The sequence below is a fragment of the Dendrobates tinctorius genome, unplaced genomic scaffold, assembly GCF_039654945.1.
Source record: "Dendrobates tinctorius isolate UK_male_01 unplaced genomic scaffold, ASM3965494v1 ptg000024l, whole genome shotgun sequence".
Classification (NCBI taxonomy): Eukaryota; Metazoa; Chordata; class Amphibia; order Anura; family Dendrobatidae; genus Dendrobates; species Dendrobates tinctorius.
Window position 1 is genome coordinate 4212250 of NW_027361692.1, and position 21166 is coordinate 4233415.

The window sequence follows — 21166 nt, forward strand, 5'->3', positions numbered from 1 at the left end:
AGCCACTTCAGCTCACCCACGCATATAACTCTTAGATTTATGAGCACAGCTAGGCTCTCCTATACAAAGGACGTGGATATCAAGCAAAATCATGTACTTGTCTGGCTGCACCCTGAAGCTAAGTAGCACAGATTAAATACGGGATGAAAAGATAAGTGAAGGAAAAGTGAATGATAACTTTGACAAGTGTAAGAAGGATGTACAGGGGTGAGAGAGGACAGAAAGGAAGAAGAGGACAATGCGGAAAACTACAGCGAGACATGAAAAGTTTGTTTCTGATGAACACTAATCACTACTTTGGGTTTTTTTTTTTTAAACATTCCCATAAAAAAAAAAAAAAAAAAAAAAAAGATAAATTAAAATTCACTGTGAATATACAGTGGGTGAAATGAGTATCGAACACATCACCAATGTTCTAAGTGCTCTGTATTCTCAGAGCATGACTGAACCGGGGTCGCTCCCACCCCCTATGACTGAATACCAAATTCTTCCCGGTGCATTTGGCTGCGTGCCGGGCAGCATTGTAAAGTAGTTAGCCTGCAGATTAACAGCGTTATTTCTGGTGACAGGTTCCCTGTAAATCAAAGTTCACCTCGTATGTTCTCTGCTGAATTCAATAGGACTGGGCCTTTGGGCTACCTAGCGACAGCGGACCCTCTGTCTACTCTACCACTGACTTGGCAAACATAGAATATGCATACCTAAAAGTACCTTGAACTGAAAAGAATAGTGTTGGCATTAGATAGACCTAATATTCTGTATCAGAAACGATATAAGTTGTAAGCGCGGTAATGGCTTTACGCTCTGAAGTTCTAGTTTGTATTCAATCTTCACACAGACAGGCATATATATGGGAATCGTGGACAAGGGCCACCCCCAAAACCCGGAGTGAAGGGAGACAGCCGTCCCACTACTTTCCTACAGATCTCTCCAAAAATAACAGCCTATGCCTGGCTTTCCAAAATTTGACCAGTTCAAATAGTTTGACCAAGTCCACGCTCCCTTTTACTCTGCATTGTAATCACAGCTGCGGCTGTATTTACAACGCTCTACAGTATGTTTCTATGCACATCCTGGGGGAGACATAAAGACCCTCGTATATGATTCCCCTCACTGCCTGTAGTTAGAGAGTTATTTTTAATGGTTTCAACACTCCAATTAATTATTTTACTAAGTAACGATATGGTTTCATTCAGTTTAATATATATATATATATATATATATATATATATACATGGATTTTTGTGAGTACTCACCGTAAAATCCTTTTCTCCGAGACGCTCATTGGGGGACACAGAGACTGTGGGTGTGTGCTTCTGCCGTCTGGAGGCCGACACTAAGTGTACAAAAAAAGTTAGCTCCTCCTCCGCCGCATACACCCTCGCCCCTAGGCCGGGCGTAACTCAGTTTAGTGCATAAGCAGTAGGAGAACGCGCCTTAAACTCAGGCAAGAAACTATATGTCTGAAAAAGGGGACCACCCTAAACCTTGTACAAGGATTTGTAAAACTCAAAATAAGTAAAAGCCAACTGGCTGATAGGGTGGGTGCTGTGTCCCCCAATGAGCGTCTCGGAGAAAAGGATTTTACGGTGAGTACTCACAAAAATCCATGTTTCTCCTTCGTCTCATTGGGGGACACAGAGACTGTGGGACGTCCTAAAGCAGTCCTCTGGGCGGGATCTTAACTCACCCAATCCATGCTAATTTGCGCCCCTGATTAGAGGTGCGCAACTGCTGCCTGGAGGATCTTTCTTCCCAGGCTTGCATCCGAGGATGCCTGGGTATGTACGTTATAATGCTTGGCAAACGTATGTAAGCTGGACCAGGTAGCTGCTTTGCATACCTGCTCCGCTGAAGCCTGGTGTCGTAGTGCCCATGAGGCACCCACTGCCCGTGCCGAGTGAGCCTTGATCCCTGCCGGAACTGGCGTGCCACTGATTTGATAAGCTTCTTGAACCGTCAGGCGAACCCATCTGGCCAAAGTCGCTTTGGACGCAGCGAGCCCCTTCCGCCGTCCCTCTGGAACCACGAATAGAGAGTCTGTCTGGCGGAATGGCGCCGTCCTCGCCACATACCTCCTAAGAGCTCTTACCAGATCCAGAGTGTGCAAAGCCTTCTCTACCCTGTGCACCGGTGCCGGGCAAAACGAGGGTAAGACGATGTCTTCGTTGATATGAAAAGCAGACACAACCTTCGGCAAGAAGGGAGGAGCTGGCCTTAAAACTACCTTATCCTTATAAAAAGTTAGGAACGGTGGTTTACAAGATAAGGCCGCCAATTCCGAAACCCGCCTAATAGACGTTATGGCTACTAGAAAAACGACCTTTCTGGACAGGTAAGGTAAGGAGACCTCTTGCAATGGTTCGAAAGGGGCCTCCTGAAGGGCTCTGAGCACCAAATTCAGGTCCCATGATTCCGTCGGCGCCTTATAGGGGGGTACTAAATGTGCGACCCCCTGCATAAACGTCCTAACCTGCCAGACGGAAGCGACTTTTCGTTGGAAAAGTACCGACAGGGCCGAGATTTGCGTTCTGAGGGAACTCGGGGCCAACCCTGCGTCCAGCCCTGCTTGTAGAAAAGCCAGTACGTTGGGGATCGAAAAAACCAGAGGAGCCACTTCACGATCCCTACACCAACGGAAGAATACTTCCCAAGTCCGATGATACACCCTCGCCGAGGAAGGTTTTCGGGCACTCACCATCGTGGCCGCCACATCGCGTCTGAATCCTGCCTGTGTTAACAGCCAAGATTCAATGGCCACGCCGTCAAACACAGGGCCCCTAAGTTCGGATGGCAGATCGGCCCTTGGGACAGTAAGTCCGGCCGATCTGGAAGACGCCAGGGTACGTCCACCACTAGTTGGACCAGATCTGCGTACCAGGCCCGCCGGGGCCAGTCTGGGGCCAGCAGAATTGCTGGAACCTTCTCTCTCCTTAACTTCCTGATAACTCTTGGAAGCAGCGGCAGCGGGGGGAACAAGTACGGGAGACGAAACTGGCCCCACGGGAGCACCAGTGCGTCTGCTGCGATTGCCTGCGGATCGAGGGATCGAGCGACAAACCTTAGTACCTTGGCATTCTCTCTGGATGCCATAAGGTCCACGTCTGGTGTCCCCCACCGTTGGCAGATCTGCTGAAAGATCTCGGGGTGCAGGGACCATTCCCCTGCCGCAACCCCCTGTCGGCTGAGAAAATCTGCCGCCCAGTTTTCGACTCCTGGAATGTGTACCGCTGAAATTACCACGCGGTTCTTCTCCGCCCAACGTAGTACCAGTCCGACCTCGCGCATGGCTGCCTGGCTGCGTGTGCCCCCCTGATGGTTGACATATGCTACTGCTGTAGCATTGTCCGTCTGGATGCGCACCGGCCGGTGTCTCAGGAAACACTGGAAATGTCGCAGGGCCAATCGTATTGCCCGTATCTCCAGAATGTTGATCGGGAGAATTACCTCCTGAACCGACCATCGCCCCTGGGCTATGTGACTCTGGAAAACTGCTCCCCAACCCTGCAGGCTTGCATCGGTCGTCACCACCAACCATTGTTCCGGGGGAAAAGGCTTCCCCTGGACCAGAGACGAGTCGCGAGTCCACCACCGGAGTGAACTCCGTACTAGCGGAGACAATTTGCACCGATGACTGAGAGACAGCAGCCTCCGGTCCCATGCTGTCAAGAGCGCATGCTGAAGCGGACGGAGATGGAACTGGGCAAACGGGATTGCTTCTATCGCCGCCACCATTCTTCCCAACACACTCATGCCATACCGGATGGATCTGGAGCCCGGCTGTAGAAGGTTCCGTATCCCTTGCTTGATTTTTTGCGCCTTGTCCTGAGGGAGGATCACCAGCCCCCGGGAGGTGTCGAAAATCATGCCCAGGAACACGATTTTTTGGGCTGGAATCAAGGATGACTTGCTCCAATTGATCAGCCAGCCCAGACGGGCCAGGGTATCCAGAGTAATATTGACATTGTCCTGGCACTCCTGAAACGACGGCCCCTTTACCAAAAGGTCGTCCAGGTAAGGAAACACCGTTATGCCCCGTGCATGCAGGATGGCCATAACCACCGCCATTATCTTTGTAAAGACTCTGGGGGCAGTGGCCAGACCAAAGGGCAGAGCCACGAATTGGAAGTGACGTCCTCCGATCGCAAATCGCAGGAACCTCTGGTGTGGGGGGAATATCGGAATATGCAGATATGCATCCTGCACATCGATTGAGGCCAGGAATTCCCCTGGATCCATGGCTGCAATGACCGAGCGGAGGGATTCCATCCGGAATCGCCTGACCCTGATGAATCTGTTTAGGATCTTTAGATCCAGAACCGGCCTCACAGTCCCGTCCTTTTTGAGGACCGAAAAAAGATTGGAGTAAAACCCCTGCGACTCTTCGCCCTGCGGCACTGGGGCGATAACTCCTTTGTGCTCTAGCGTCGTTACAGCCTGTAACAAACTCTCCGCCTGCGAATCTGTCTTGGAAAGTCGTGAACGGAAGAATCGCTGTGGTGGCCGTCCGACAAACTCTATCTTGTACCCGGACGATACAAGTTCTGCCACCCAAGTGTCGCGTGTCACTGCGACCCAAACGTGGCTGAACCTTAGTAGGCGTCCGCCCACCCTGTCGTCCGTAGGTACGGAGCGCCTCCAGTCATTTAGCTGGAGGCTTTTGGGGCTTGGCCCCCTTCGCTCTGGGTAAATGGCCTCGGCCTCTACCCAGCGGATTGGCCCTGTAAGAGACTTGTTTTTCCCTACTCTGGCCATCGTTTGCGGAGGAGTATGTCCTGGCCGGAGTCCCCCCCCAGGGGCTACGAAAGGGTCGAAAACGCCTTTGCGTTTGCCTGAATGCCGGGCAACTTCTCTGCTGCGGAAGGAAACTACTCTTCCCCCCAGTGGCTTCTGAGATAAGCCTATCCAGCTTCTCACCGAACAATCGATTGCCCTGAAAAGGCAATGAGGTCAAGGATTTTTTAGAGATAGAATCCGCTTTCCACAGCCTCAGCCATAATGCACGCCTAATGGCGATCGCATTCGCCGCTGCCACCGCCGAACACTCGGCCGCGTCCAGTGAGGCGCTGACAAGATAATCACTTGCCCCTGACATCTGATTTGCCACCTCTAAGACCTCCGCGGGCAGATCCCTGTCCTGGAGGGCCTTATACAGAGCTTCCCCCCACGAAACCATGGCTTTAGCCACCCAAGTCGCCGCAAAGGAGGGGGCCAGAGCCGACCCTGCTGCCTCATATACCGAGCGGGCAAGCCCGTCCATGAGGCGATCAGTTGGGTCCTTAATAGAGGAAACACTGGGTATTGACAATAGCGACCTAGATGCTAAACGTGACACGGGAGGGTCCACTACTGGCGACTCTACCCAAGCCTTATGGAGCTCAGGAGGAAACGGATACTTTGCCTGTAGCGCTTTTTGCATTGCAAAGCGCTTATCCGGGTGATCTCTATGTTTCTGGACTAGCTCCTCAAACTCCGGATGCGTGGCAAATCTTCTATGTGGTCGCCTGGATTTCTTAAAAGAGACCTTGTGACCTGAGGCTGTGGGCACATCGTCCTCGATCTCTAATGTCTGGTTGACTGCCTCAATGAGACTGTCCACCGAATCCTGGAACCCCAGACTTTCTAGATTCCAGGCTCCTTCCTCTTCTCCTTCATCCTGATCGCTCCCAGAGCTCAGTGACGGGGAACGGGATGCCCTAATACCCGCCGCCGAAGCCCCGGAGGGTCCGGCCGACGGGGAACGAACCCTCTTTATATGAGCTTGCCTGGTACTGGAGCGACCTCTAATGGTTGGAGGGTCCTGAGACGAGGACGAGCTCTCTTCCGCTGGCAGACCCCCCTCCCTGCTCCCGCCTGGGCCCTGAAGGGATTCAATTGCCCTCGTAAGGGACAGCATAGACTGCGATAAGGACACCGCCCATTCCGGGGGGTCCTGACCCCTTGGTTCAGAAACAGTGGGGGGCTCCTGGGCGCGCTCCGACTCACAGGCTTCACAATATTTACCCGCCTGTGCCTTTGGCAGCCTGACCCCACAGGACACGCAAACCGCGTAAAGGAAAGAGTGAGCTTTTCCTGTACAGAGCTTCCCCTTTGCAGACATACTTGCACAGGCTGAAGGCAGAGTAGAAGGAGGAGGAGGGTAACCTCTTCCCTGACAAGCAGCGTGGTTCTCCAAACGGAGTTACACTCACCCACCGGGCTGTCCTTGCGTGGATGCAATGTGTTAGGGCGGAAGTCTCTCCGGGATCTGCGCCTCTGACCTCCTGCCCTATATCGCGCGTCTCCACCATCGCCGCTGTCACCGCCGCGTCAGCGGGCGGGACTTCCGGCTACCACCGGAAGTCAGCGGGCGGGACTTCCGGCTACCACCGGAAGTCGGCGCGCGGCCTCGCGCGATACTCGCGCTCTGCAGTGGGGCCGCGGCCGCCGGCGGGCTTCCGGCCGCGATACACGCGGCGTGCGGAGCCCGGGTGCAACGCCCTGGCTACCGCTACCCACCAGCGCCAACTTGCGGTGCGCTCCAGGAGCGGATCCCCCATATACCAAACAGGTGAGCAGGGCCATCCGCCGTGCAGGCGCGGGGGGGGGAGGGGAGGGGGGGGGGGGGGGGGGGGGGGCTCTGTCGGTCTTACCCGCGGCCTCTTCCCCCTGTACGCTCTCACCTGCGCCTCCGATTCAACCCCCTGGACTCACTACCAAGGGGTGGACGGGTCCTCCATACACTGCTGTTGTAGGAGAGTAGCAACGCGGAGTCTGACCCCTGGTTCTGCTCACACGTGCTCCTGATGAAGTTGTGGGGAAACCGAGTCCTCTAATCAGGACGCGTTGCCCCTCTTTCGTTAAAAAAAAAAAAAAAATAGATGTCTGGAAAAAAGTCCCAGATGTGTCCCTCGGTGCGGGAGAGGACACGTGGAGGGTTACTCACACGTGGTCGCCCGTTGGTGATTTGGGGAGATCGGATCCTCTCTATAGGAACCGTCGCCCCTATCTTATCTTCATAGAAAAAAGGGAGGAAAAAAAAAAAAAAAATCTAGTCTGGAATTCCAGACTGCGTGTGCCTCCATCAGACACTAAGCAAAAACTGAGTTACGCCCGGCCTAGGGGCGAGGGTGTATGCGGCGGAGGAGGAGCTAACTCTTTTTTTGTACACTTAGTGTCGGCCTCCAGACGGCAGAAGCACACACCCACAGTCTCTGTGTCCCCCAATGAGACGAAGGAGAAATATATATATATATACACACATACATACATACATATATATATATCCTTTTGCTAACCTCCCTGAAAGAAAGGTCATTGAAACTTGTTCAAATTGCCCAAGGAGGGCAAATAACTGTTTTTTTATTACAATCTTAACACTTATCTTCTAACAAAGGGACCTTTGACATTCAAAGATGAGAGTATACTAATTATACCTTTCCCAGGAGATGTTTATCCTAATTGGAGGCAGTTTCAGTCTCCAGTACACATACCTTGGGAGATCATAGTCTCTCAAGAAGTTTCAAAGTAGACTTTTTTAACATATGAAAAGAGGACACAGGCAGACAGGGGGGTAGAGATTGGAGATGTGAGATACAGAGATTCCAAGGGAGACTTAAGGGGGCTTTACACATAGTGATATCGCTAGATGTGATACTTACCTCCGACCGGCTCCCCCGCTTGCTATCGCTGATCGTACGAGAACGTCCTGGGCCGTTTCTCGTCGGCGGCTTCCTTCTGGGCTTCCTGAGGGCGCCGACGAGCGACGCGTGGACACGGGCAGAGGACGTCATCATCGCCAGTGGCGTACCATCAATAGTAGCAGACCACGCAGCTGCTATGGGGCCCGGATGGGTGATGGGGCCTGCGACAGCCACTGTGGTTTGGCAGCTGTGCTGACACAGTACTATCTCCTTTAATTAAATGTAAGCGATGGCCGCTGTATACCCCCTTGAAGCTCCCCTTTCCTTGTTTCCTGGTCAGCAGTTGGCTGAAGTCTCTGGCTGGATTTGCATAAGAACGCCACGCCTCCTGGCAGCCAGAGAGCAGCACACCACCTGCATTGCAGGAAGCAGAAAACATTCATGAGCCTCTCTCACTCAGGGAGGGGGTGGACACACACACAAGACGGTGAGCCAGGCTGGGGGTGGATTTTTTTTGTTAAATGTGTCCCCTCACTGTGCTGGAAGCCTGGCACTTTGCACTTCAGGGAGGGGGGCCGGGCTGCATGCATTGTGGAGGGTGGAGGGGGCCCTGCATGCACTGTAGGTGTGTGTGTGTGTGTGTGTGTGTGTGTGTGGATTCCTCTGTGCTTCTGTGGCTGGGCCTCTCCTGACGTCATCTGTGCTGCAGTGGCTTCCTCTACTGCCATCCCTTGTGCTGCTGTGGCTGGCTCTCCTGACATCCTCTGTGCTTTTGTGTCCGGCTCTCCTAATATCCTTTGCTTTGCTGTGGCTAGCTCTCCTGACATTCTCTGTGCTTTTGTGGCTGGCTTTCCTGACATCCTCTGTTCTGCTGTGGCAGGCTCTCAAGACATCCTCTGTGCTTCTGTGGCCGGGCCTCTTCTGAAATCCTTTGTGCTGCTGTGGCAGGCTCTCCTGACATCCTCTGTGATGCTTTGGTAGGCTCTCCTGACATCTTCTGTGCTGCTGTGGCTGGCTCTCCTGACATCCTTTGTGCTTCTGTAGCTGGCTCTTCTGACATCCTCTGTGCTGCTGTGGCTGTCTCTCCTGACATCCTCTGTGCTTTTGTGGCTGACTCTCCTGACATCCTCTGTGCTCCTGTGGATAGCTCTCCTGATATCCTGTATGCTGCTGTGGCTGACTCTCCTGACATCCTGTGCTGCTGTGGCTGGATGTTTGACCTATAACATGCATGCCTGGAGTTACAAGCACCCGTTGATTTTTTTTTTCCTTTTCTTTTGGGGGGGGGCCCATTCAGACTTTTAGTATGGGGCCCCATGATTTCTATGTACGCCCCTGATCATCGCCGTGTCTGACAGGTAAGTAACGACAGCTGCTGCGCCGCTGCCGAGATCTGCCTGTCTGGAAGCTCACTAGCGACCATTTGGCGATGCACCAGCTATCCTGACCGGGTCGTATCGTGGTTGGGATCGCGGGTGCATCGCTAAATGTCACGGGACCCTTACAGAGAGGAGAGAAGGACACAGATTGAAGGACTTCTACCTTGAGAATGTAATGTATGTAATGCTCGTTTCTGATTCATATGTATTTTTGTTGTTTATTTTGTTTATTATTTAATTTTATCATTTATTAAGTAAATCATTTTAAGTAAAATTCAATTCTCATGTGAGCATTCTCTTATTCATCACAATCCATTAAATCCGTTACAATACACTGCCTCACAGAGGACAATGCTAAACATTTCTGCAGCACTGGAGAAACAATGACAAACTTCAAGAGTTAGGGTACCGTTACACATAACGATGTCCCAGCGATCCCACCAACGATCCATCGTGGATGGGATCGCTGGGACATAGTATGCAAGAAACAAGTATGCATAGTATGCAAGAAACACTATGGAGATCACACATTTCTCACATTTCTAAGCTTATGATGACATTTTGAGCTTGTGTTTGGCAAAGTTCATTCAAGATGCAGGTTTTTGGAGACATTAAACATTCAGATCACATTGCATACTAAGTCTAATAGAAGTCCCCAACATTTTAATCCTTGTTAGCCACAATCAATGTATAGAGATGGTGGAGAACCCCATTGAACTTGCAAACACTTAGGCTGGGTTCACACGTAGCGGAATTCCTGCGGAATTTACCGCGAGAATGCCAGAATTCCATTCAGGAAAATCGCGGGAATTTAAAATGCGATTTTCCCGCGGAAAAACTAGCGTTTTGCAAGCGTAATTAGCTTGCAGAATGCTAGCATTTTCCAAGCGATCTGTAGCATCGCTTGGAGAACTGATTGACAAGTTGTCACACTCGTCAAACATAGTGTTTGACGAGTGTGACCAACTTTTTACTATTGAGGCTGCCTATGCAGCCTCAATGGTAAAAAGATCTAATGTTAAAAATAATTAAAGAAATAAAAAATTGGGTTATATTCACCTTCCGACGTCCCGCGCAGCGTCCCCAGGCCTCCGCGATGCTACGGCAGGTCCCGTTCCCAGTGATGCATTGCGGCAATGTACTTTGATGATGTCGCGGTCTCGCGAGACCGCCCCAGCATCGGGAGACGCGACGTCAGCAAAGGTCATCGCAATGCATCACTGGGAACGGGAGCTGCCGCGTGTATCGCTGAAGCCTGGGGATGCTGCGTGGGACGTCGGAAGGTAAATATAACCAGATTTTTTAATTTTAATTCTATTTTTTACAGGGATATGGTACCCACAGCACGGAGGACAGTCTCCTCACCTCCGGACCGTGGGTACCATCCGCAAATGTTCTGCTTACTTTTCGCATGGTGGGCACAGCCACATGCGGAAAGTAAGCAGAACAATGCATTCCTATGTGGGCGGAATCGCCGCAATTCCGCAAATTAATGAGCATGCTGCGGATTTTTCCGCAGCATTAGCACAGCATTGCGGAATCCCATAGGATTGCATGGGATGCTGTTTTTTTGCGTTTTCGCGGCAAAATCGGGCAGTAAAAACCGCCGCGAAACCGTCAAAAAACCTGAACGTGTGAACGCAGCCTTACAGGTAAATATGTAAGTGAAATCTGGTATTCTATAACTCATTTAAGCATTTTACACTGGTTAGGCCACGAGCCCTCTGATGTGCCACCCAGCTGGGGGTTACAAGCCATCTTGGTCACAAACCACTGGCTGAAGACCCTGTAGGAAGATAATAAATAATACTGTGCCCTTGTGTGTTTGGATGACCCGATCCAAGTGCGGTACATGTATACACTAAGTCTACTGCCTATTTGTGTAGGGTATATTACAATAATTTACAAGTAATGCATATATTTTATAGTATGTGCATCATCCAGCTTTGTCCCAGGTCAAAGTAATTACCCCGTGACACACTACAAGAGTTTCTTACCGTAAGGCGGAAGTGGTTCTTATGTTTCTGGTGAACCATGGATGTAAAGTGTTGGTCACTAGGCTGAGGAAGTCTGTTCTCTTCGTCCAGTATATCGAGGATACCCACCAACTTTGACTCGATCAGATCTATAGAAGAAAATGGACCAGGTTAGTACGTCACATAAAACAGCATTGCCACATAACAGTGCGGCAAAGTTCCTGTGCTGCCAGCATTAGGAATGTTAAAGGAATGCTTTAAGATTCTAACATTTCTTCCTCCAGATAATTATCTCTGGAAAGAGGATTGCACATCTGTCTTAGGAGCAAAGAAAGGAAATTAAAACCAAGGCAGCATTTAACTATTCCAGTCAGGATGCTGAACTCATCTATATTAGGAATATGCTCCTGCACAAAACGTTACGAGCATCTCTAATACAGAAACGGAGAAAGTTACCAGCCGGTCATACAACTGGGAAAAAACAGGAGGGATGTATTCCAGCTCCTGGTAAAAAATGTTTTCTTTATTCCATACAAATGTTAAAATGACATCCAAGTCAAATAAATGGAAAGCGACGCGTTTCGAATGCACCCCAAAGTTCTTTGTCGAGTCATGCAACTGGTATCCCTAGAAATCACTTCCAGAATTTAAGCTTTTTATTGCCTTAAGACCCGATTCCAAAAGCACATAGTCTTCCCATGATGATTAACAATCAATAATATGTGATAAGTCCATGGGAGCAGGGGTTTTTCATTTACATGGAGCCATCATGAACCCCATGGGGGACTAATGATTGAGCGCTATTACATGTGATGGTCATCAGGAATAAACATTCATATCAACAGTCACTCGTCTATTCATTGTCTTACTTATATGGGACCTTAGTCACACCCTTAGGGCTGTTTCAGACATCCGTGATAATCGGTCTGATGTCGGATTGCAATGCACGGACTGGCCGTACATCTCCTGACCCGAGTGTGACTGATTCATTGATTTCTATGAAGCTGTGACTCTTGGGCTGGAGATGTGCGGCCAGCCTATGCACTGCAATGCAACATCGCACTGCAGGAGGAGGTGGAATAAGATTCTGCAGGTGAACAACTGGCTACGTCGATGGTGCCGTCAGCAACGATTTGGATTTCTGGATCACGGAGGGAACTACTTATACGATGGACTACTTGCTAGAGATGGGGTGCACCTTACGAAGACTGGAAAGCATGTATTTGGAAGTCGCCTTGCTACACTTGTAAGGAGAGCTTTAAACTAGAACAACATGGGAAGGGAAGCAAAAGACCAGAAAAAGCCATACACCTGACAAATGCTATTGAGAACTCTGCTATTAGAAGTGGAAAGGAAGAACAAAGACGAAAGAATCTAATTAATAAAAATATTGGAGAAAGAGAAACCAATCACAAACTAAAATGTTTCTATACTAATGCACAAAGCATGGGCAACAAACAAGGAGAATTGGAACTACTAACACAGGAACAGAAATATGATGTAATTGGAATCACTGAAACTTGGTGGGACAATACACATGATTGGAATACAAGACTAGAAGGATACAACTTATTTGCAAGAAACAGACTTGATAAACGAGGAGGGGGTGTCGCATTGTATGTTCGAAACGCGTATATCTGCACAGAGATTGAAGCTTCAGAGACTGGGAGTTCTGTGGAAACTGTTTGGGTAAGAATACAAGGACAGAACAATGGAAAGGACACCATTGTAGGCATTTACTACAGGCCGCCTGTGCAAGCCGAAGATATAGATGAACTCTTTATGCATCAGATAGCCAAGTTCTCCAAAAAATATGACATAGTTGTCATGGGAGATTTCAACTATCCAGACATTTGTTGGGAATCTCTCTCAGGCAAAACTAACAGGTCAAGGAAATTCTTATCCTCTCTTGCTGACAACTTTATCTTCCAAAAGGTAAGGGAGAAAACAAGGGGAACTGCTACCTTGGATCTAATCCTTATAAACAGGGAGGAAATGGTTGAGGAGGTAAAAGTGGCTGGGACCCTAGGAGGTAGCGACCATGCTATTTTAGAATTTTGGATTACTAGAGGTGGAAGACCTGTGAAGACTCAGACGTCAAGGTTAGATTTCAGAAAGGCAGATTTTAAGGGATTCAGAAAGAGAATTGGAGGGATCCAATGGCTGGATATCCTTAAAGACAAAAATGTCCAGGAAGGATGGGAAATCTTGAAAAATGAAATTCTCAAAGCACAGTTGTTAACAATTCCGAAAAGAGGGAAGAATAGGAAGCATTTAAGGAAACCAGGATGGATGAACACAGAACTTAAGCACATGCTAAAAAGGAAGAAAAAAATGTTTATAAAATGGAAAGAGGGAGGCATATCTAAAGAAGAATATAATGCTGTCTGCAGAACCTGCAGGGCACAAATCAGATTAGCTAAAGCTGAAAATGAACTGAGGCTTGCAAGAGATGTCAAAAGCAATAATAAAGGATTTTGGGGATATGTCAAAAGTAAAAGAAAAGTCAAAGATGCTATAGGATTTTTACAGGATGAAAATGATGAAATGGTAAGACAGGATGTTGAGAAGGCTGAACTTTTAAATTCCTATTTTGCATCTGTTTTCTCTCAGAAAGGAAATGCAACATCAACTGTTATTCACTGTCCTATTAAGGGAATAGAAGAATCCAGGATATCTATAAACAGAAAGATAGTGAGGAAACACTTAGCTAACCTAAATGAATTCAAGTCTCCAGGTCCAGATGAATTACACCCCAGAGTACTGAAGGAGATAGCAGAAGAAATTTTTGAACCCCTCTCCATAATCTTTGAAAATTCTTGGAGAACAGGAGAAGTGCCAGAAGACTGGAGAAGAGCAAATGTTGTTCCTATCTTCAAAAAGGGGAAGAAGGTGGACCCAGGCAACTATAGGCCGGTGAGTCTGACTTCTATACCAGGAAAGATCTTTGAACAAATTATTAAACAACATGTATGTCAATACCTGGATAAGAATGAAGTGATTAAACAGAGTCAGCATGGGTTTCTAACTAATAAGTCATGTCAGACTAACTTAATTTCCTTCTATGACGGTATCACTGATTGGGTGGATCAAGGAAATGCTGTAGATATAGTATATCTTGACTTCAGCAAAGCATTTGACAAAGTCTCTCATACAATCCTTATTGAAAAAATGACTAAGTATGGAATGGACAAGGCAACTGTTAGGTGGATTCATAACTGGCTTAGTGATCGGACCCAAAGAGTGGTCGTAAATGGCTGCACATCCAGTTGGAAGAATGTCTCAAGTGGGGTACCACAGGGCTCTGTCCTGGGCCCTGTATTGTTCAACATCTTTATCAACGATTTAGATGAAGGAATTGAGGGTAAACTGATTAAATTTGCTGATGACACAAAGCTAGGAGGGATAGCTAATACTAGAGAAGAGAGAGAGAGGATTCAAAAAGATTTAAATAAACTGGAGAAGTGGGCAGCAACTAACAGAATGGTTTTTAACAGGGAGAAATGCAAAGTACTACATCTGGGCAATAAAAATGAAAAAAGCATATATAGAATGGGAGGAATAGGGCTAAGTGACAGCACATGTGAAAAAGACTTGGGTATACTAATAGATCACAGACTGAATATGAGTCAACAGTGTGATGCAGCAGCAAAAAAGGCAAATGCAATTCTAGGATGTATTAACAGAAGCATACAGTCTAGATCACGTGAAGTCATTATTTCCCTCTACTCCTCTTTGGTCAGACCTCATCTGGAATATTGTGTCCAGTTTTGGGCACCACATTTTAAAAAAGACATCAACAAACTGGAGCAAGTTCAGAAAAGAGCGACCAGAATGGTGACCGGTCTGCAAACCCTGTCTTATGAGGAAAGGTTGCAGGATTTGGGAATGTTTAGTTTGCAAAAGAGAAGACTGAGAGGAGACTTAATAGCTGTCTACAAATATCTAAAGGGCTGTCACATTGTAGAAGGATCAACTTTATTCTCATTTGCACAAGGAAAGACTAGAAGCAATGGGATGAAACTGAATGGGAAGAGACACAGATTAGATATTAGAAAAAACTTTTTGACAGTTAAGTGGAACAGGCTGCCACGAGAAGTGGTGAGTTCTCCTTCAATGGAAGTCTTCAAACAGAGGCTGGACAGACATCTGACTGGGATGATTTAGAGAATCCTGCTTTGAGCAGGGGGTTGGACCAGATGGCCCAGGAGGTCCCTTCCAACTCTACGATTCTATGATTCTATGATTATCACGGCATGTAAAACAACCCTGGGGTAGTGAAAGGCTAAAGTCACACCTGGGGGAATAGCCAAAGAGGAGTCAAAATGTGTTAGGTCACCAATGAAGCCAACGTGTTGGGACAAGGCGTTATCCGAGCATGCTCGTGTGCTAACCAAGTGTCTTCGGCGTGCTCGAAAAATACGTTCGAGTCCCTGTAGCTGCATGTCTCGCGGCTTTTTGACAGCTGTAACACATACAGGAATTCCCTAACAAACAGGCAATCCCTGCATGTGTTGCGGCTGTCGAACAGCCATGAGACATGCAGCTACAGGGACTCGAATATATTTTCGAGCACGCCGAAGACACTTGGTTAGCACACGAGCATGCTCGGATAACACCTTATCCCAATACGTTCGCTCATCAATACTTGCCATATTTGACATTATTATTGAACCAATTCGGATTTTATCTTAAAGGGGTTTTCCACAGCTTTTTTGTACTTTAGCGGCGTGTGTCATTTACCCCTTTAATAAAGAGTATGTGTCCACTTACCTATACAGTCTTGGTTATCCACATAGTGCACCTCATTCACTCCAAGACCTTCTTTCTGATATAATTCCTGCTCCTAAATACAGAAACACAAAAAACGTACAACTCTAAGAAACAAAGAGGTTTCCCAAATGGAAATCGTATGTTTAACAGCATCAACCTCAACTTTCACTAGATCTACGTTTTCTATTATTAGAGATATCATTGAAAAAGCAAAGTCTAAAAATCTGAGCCGCCTGAAGCCTGGCAGCAACTGGCACATCTGCCGCTCTAAAAAAGATTCACAAATGCGTTTGATCACAGCCATTACAAGAGACCAAGAAGCACACAAAAAGCCTTGAGCCTGATAGACACTTTAATCTGATCAAAGGGGATCTGCACGCAAATAGCGGAGTTAGATTCATGTACTCCGCTCCACAATAAGGTGAACAAATGCATTAACAGTTCGGCTGCTTTGTAGCTCAGAATAAAAATTAACAACCGTCACCTTGTATTCCGCACAAACATCAGGACTGTTTCAACCATGCAACAAATGGCAGTAATATTGGGCACCTGTCAAGCTTTACTATGACAAATCGGGCAATTACAGCTGCATTTATGGTGCTGCCCAACTGTAGAACAGTTTACCTTACTTCTGGGTTACAGTTCATTTATTTATTATACATTGCTTATAGAGCGCTATTAATTCCTCAGAGCTTTACAGGCATCATCACTGTCCCCATTGGGACTCACAATCTAAATGCCCTATGATTCCTGCAATGTGTCATTACTGTTGTCACGATCTCAGGCTAACCCCGCCCACACTACTGATTGGCAGCTTTCTGCCTATGCACAGTGTAAATGGAAAGCTGTCAATCAGAGGTGTGGGCGGGGTTATACAGAGCTCAGCATTCAGAGAACTGGTAGATCTGCAGGAGAGAAAACTGTGGTTTTATTAAAACTGCAGCAAGCAGCCAAGTAAGTGATACATCACTGGAATCAGGGTCTATGCCCCTACGTCTCGCTGCTCTCAGATATATTAGCAAATACCTGGTAACAGATTATTCCCTTTGATGCATTTTTTATATTTTTCCTATTCCTAAGATGCAAAATAGTTTACAGGACAGGCTGCACTAGGTGGTACTCTCTTCTGGCTGACAGCGATTTGCACACTTTTTCTGAAGGAGCATTGCCCTAAAGTTTCCAGATCTGGAAGTAGACAAGAGAAATTGGTAATGTTGATGATTTATTCTAGGAAGTAAAGTAATAAGGTAATAGTAATTTCTATATAGAGCGTGATCTTGTTCATTCCCATGGCGGCTCTACTGGTTTTCCTTTGACACCAATATTAAGTGTCCACAATAACATTTCAGCCTGCTGTCAATAAGACCACCAGCGGCTACCATGGTCAGCTGTTTATTTTCAGGTGTTATTCCCTTCATCCAACAACACTGCTGCAACTGTAGTCTGATACCACTGAGTTTATTTAAAAAAAATAATAAAATAAGTCACATCAATTTTAATGGTTTCTACTAAAAGTTAAATTGTATGCGCTTTACTTCAATTGGATTAGTCGGTGAATGTTCATGTTTTAATACCACTTTTATAATGACTATCCATGTTACAATAGGTTAAGTTTGAAACAAATCCAATCTGGGATATCGGACCATGACCCCCATCATTGTATATGTGCTATTAAGGACTATGTGCGGCCAAATCAGTAGCATTGGAACCAAAAACATCAACACGGAAAAGATAAATGAAAAGTGAGTGTGCATTACTCATTGGGTAAGAGTAAGATACATTTATGAAATGCAACATTAGAAGAAAAACATAAAATAAAAAGGTCACATCTAGAGATGAGCAAATCCGGGGCTCGTAGCAGACACCTAGTGTCCGGTGCTGAACTCCGATCACAGACTCCTCCTGGAAGTCCATTTCACAGTTTAGGAGTCCAGGCATGAGAGAGAGCGAGAAAAAGAGAAAGCGAGAGATTTTCCAGCTCGAAAGTTCGGGTCCTCATTGATTTCTATGGGGCTTGGATTCACGTTCAAGTTCCTGTACAGTTCTGGTACCCGAACTGAACTTCGGACGCGTTTCCACACAGAGCAGCACACATCTCCTCCAGGTCCGGACTTAAGCGCCATTCTGGGGCAATACGGCTGTTATTCCTATGAACGTGGTTTCATTACTTTTTGGTCCACAGTATTCAGTTGGGCTCCTGCTACAGGCCAATTATACTACAGCGCAATTCATGTGCAATACGTTTGCCACCCATAGAAGCGCACTTCCGCCGATTGCCTTTTTGAGGCATTCTACAAGGGATCATTTTTCCTTTGGCTACCTCACGGTGCCACCCTTTTTCTGTGTGCCACTTTCTGCCAAACGCAAGATAACTCACACTACAAATTCAAGCACATCCAGCATCACAGGATAGCTTTCATAGACAATTGACCCATTAAAATACGGGTTTGCTTTCACAGCTCTTCTTCTAGTAATCTTCTATGAAAATAATTTTCTGAGGAAGCTCCGGTGTAGGACCAAAAACGTTCAAATATTTTTTGGCTTGTCTGGAAGCAAATAAAAACTGTCAAATTGCTTCACCAATTGAGTGCCAAGTTGTTTCAAGATACTTTATGTTTGGTTGGATACCTGACTTGGGCACCTCCGTCTCATTTTCATTGAGTGCCGTGATCTACTCGAAGTTCGGTAGAACCAGACGAACCCAAACTTCCACGGGTCTGCTCATCACGAGTCACCTCGTTGTGCCTGCCAGTGAATTTAGACCTCATACAGACAGCATAGTGTGGCCACATTTGTGTTTTACGGTAAGGGCATGTGCACATGACGTCCTTTTCAGGCCAATTTTGCCTAGACCATGCCTGAAAAAACACTAAAACACACCCAAAAAATAACGTCAAAACGGCTACTACTGACCATAATCACCAATAATTACCAGACTCACACATTTATGGTCAATTATCTAGTAAAAGCAGACAAACAAAACCTAATGCCCTTTTTCTCCTAACCATATCTAGGCGTTGTGCCAAAAATACACACAGAGAGCTTTTCTTTAAAGTTACCAGAGGCAGACAGTATGTTCTTTGGGCCAGCATTTGTCTCCATACAGGTAAGTGTAGCAGACTGCGCTTTCCTATACAAAGAGCCACAGCTAATAGAAAAAAAAAAAAATATGTGCCACAAAGTATACTTTTTCTTTTTGCAATGTGGCCATCACCTAGACAATGGCGGCTGCCGGGCTTGTACGCACTCACAAGCACAGTTTGCATCCAACTTGGGCCATTTACTTATCGCCAAAGGTGGTGGCACCATGGCAAAAACATCAGAATGACTTGTAAGGAGGTAATCTGCGCAATGTGACCTCACCAAAATGGAAAAACCAAACCGGAAATGACTATATAAGTATATTCATTTGAATACGTCGTACCAAAAGAGGACAACAAATAAATATAACTAGGGAAAAAACTAAAAGGAAAAACGAGGACGAGGTGCACTGCAGGTTGATCAGCAAGTCACATCCAATCGAAGCACAAGTGGAGATGTTGGATGCAACGAAGTGTGGGAGGCCAGTCAAATGTTGTTGTTTTTTACATTTTATTAGGTTTAACAGCCGAAAAAAATTATATATAACATATTTATTAGTGTGCTGTTAGGCTTACGTCCACTCATCACAGTCAGTATTTCAGGCACACATACAATTCTATCATTTACCCGAGATCAGATTTGCATAGCACATGAAATTTTAATACTGCTGCATAATACAAGCTGGAATAAAAAACACCGAGTCTTCCATTCTTGAGATGCTGCTTTCCATGTATTGTCATTTTAATCATTTACGCATTATTCTTGCCCTGAGCCGAGCGGTCACAGAACAGATTGTTTCGTTTCCAGAGCGCAGGTAGATTCTGTCTAACTACATTTGTGTCTGCACCCAGCTCCCAGGCATTGTGCAGTGGCCAGTGGCTTTTCAATAACCAAGCTCCGACAATGCACACTGCAGCACGCCGACACAATGCTTCACCGAGGCTAGGCAAAGATCGAAATCCAAAAGAACAACTTTGGCCGAACACTATGGCTCTGTGCAACACGTCATATTTCAATATCAGTATTGGCCACATTATTTTCTCAGGAGGCATTTAGATGTGACAGAATGAGTTCTGTATGATGTCAAAATGACAACCGTACCCCACGATTTTATGCAAATAAAAATCATTTATCACCAGAACAGTTACAAATGGAACATCAGCAAAAGACATCATGCTAATAGCGTGCATAGCGTGAAATGAACAATATTTGCCTTTCTGGTAGATTAATTTTATTACTTGGAGGCATATTCATGTACGGTCTATTAAATATGAATGACACTGAAATGGTGTTAACCATTTATGGTATAACCTTTCATACAAGCATACTGAACAAGTAGTAAATCAGGAGGAACACGTCTGCTTTATTGGAGTCTAACATTGGAGGACACATGATAACCAAAACTGATCCTCTTGGTGGAGGTGGGTTCTCTAAAAGTTAATACATATACTGTAGAGTAGGTCTCTCATAAAAATAGGTATGTGACAGTGGTTGACTTTAGTAGTAAAGGTGTTGTCAGAGTAGTGCAGTTGTAAAACATAACACTCACCTCCGATGCCATGCCGTTCCACTGGCGTCGGCACTGGCTATCCCAGGATTGCGTAGCATTGTCATGTCATGCAATCCCTGTGGCCAACCAGCGCTGGAATCACGCATCCCACCTTGGGACAAATTACTTATGTCCGGAGGACATAAGAGCTGCTGCTCTCTCACTTCCTCTGGATGTATGTAATTGATCTGAATGTGGGGAGAGTGAAGCGGTCGTTGATTGGACGCAGAGAGCAAGTGCCGACATCGCTGGAACGGCACCAGAATCGGATGCAAGTATAGATGTTATTTTACTAGGGGGAAAAAGATTGAGATGGGGATAACCGTTATAAAAAATAAATATAAAAAATAAATCAAAACTAGAGATGGACAACCTATGTTTTTTTTAGGTCAACTAGGCTCATTACGGTATTGGGAGAGTAAAAGTCTTGGTCTCGGAAAGGCTCCAGTCATCCATCTCTAACTCCATTTATTTGAGATGGGGAGGTATAAATCATAGTTATAAATATGGCACTGTCTATGTCATTTTTTTTTTTTTAATTCGTTTATTAAACCGCAAGCAGTTATTCAATACACACATTTAGTATATGATGTTAAGGCTTGATACAAAAACATATATACGCTCAGATTACATGAAAATTTGAAGCATAATATGTGCGTCAGTTGTTTATAAAAAAAAAAGCAAACCAATACCAATTAAATCACAATAGCTTCGTGTTATTATTCCAATGATGAAACCTGCCTAGCTTCTAAATCGTACCTACGTCTACAAAGAACAAACTATACT

At 46.3% G+C, this 21166-nt stretch overlaps 1 protein-coding gene across 9 annotated transcripts in view; it reads right to left on the reverse strand.

Annotated features, from left to right (window-relative positions):
* The window catches only part of MYO6 (myosin VI), a 362182-nt gene that overhangs the window by 149532 nt on the left and 191484 nt on the right, over positions 1 to 21166 (reverse strand). For all 9 annotated transcript variants that reach the window (XR_012231028.1, XM_073569300.1, XM_073569297.1 and 6 more), the window contains exons 15-16: positions 15751 to 15823; positions 10999 to 11126 (exon numbers count right to left, since the gene is read on the reverse strand). Coding sequence is in view for 8 of the 9 variants with exons in the window: in XM_073569300.1 (XP_073425401.1) it covers positions 10999 to 11126; positions 15751 to 15823 (201 nt within the window). In the remaining variant the exon portion in view is untranslated. The remainder of the gene's footprint in view (positions 1 to 10998; positions 11127 to 15750; positions 15824 to 21166) is intronic.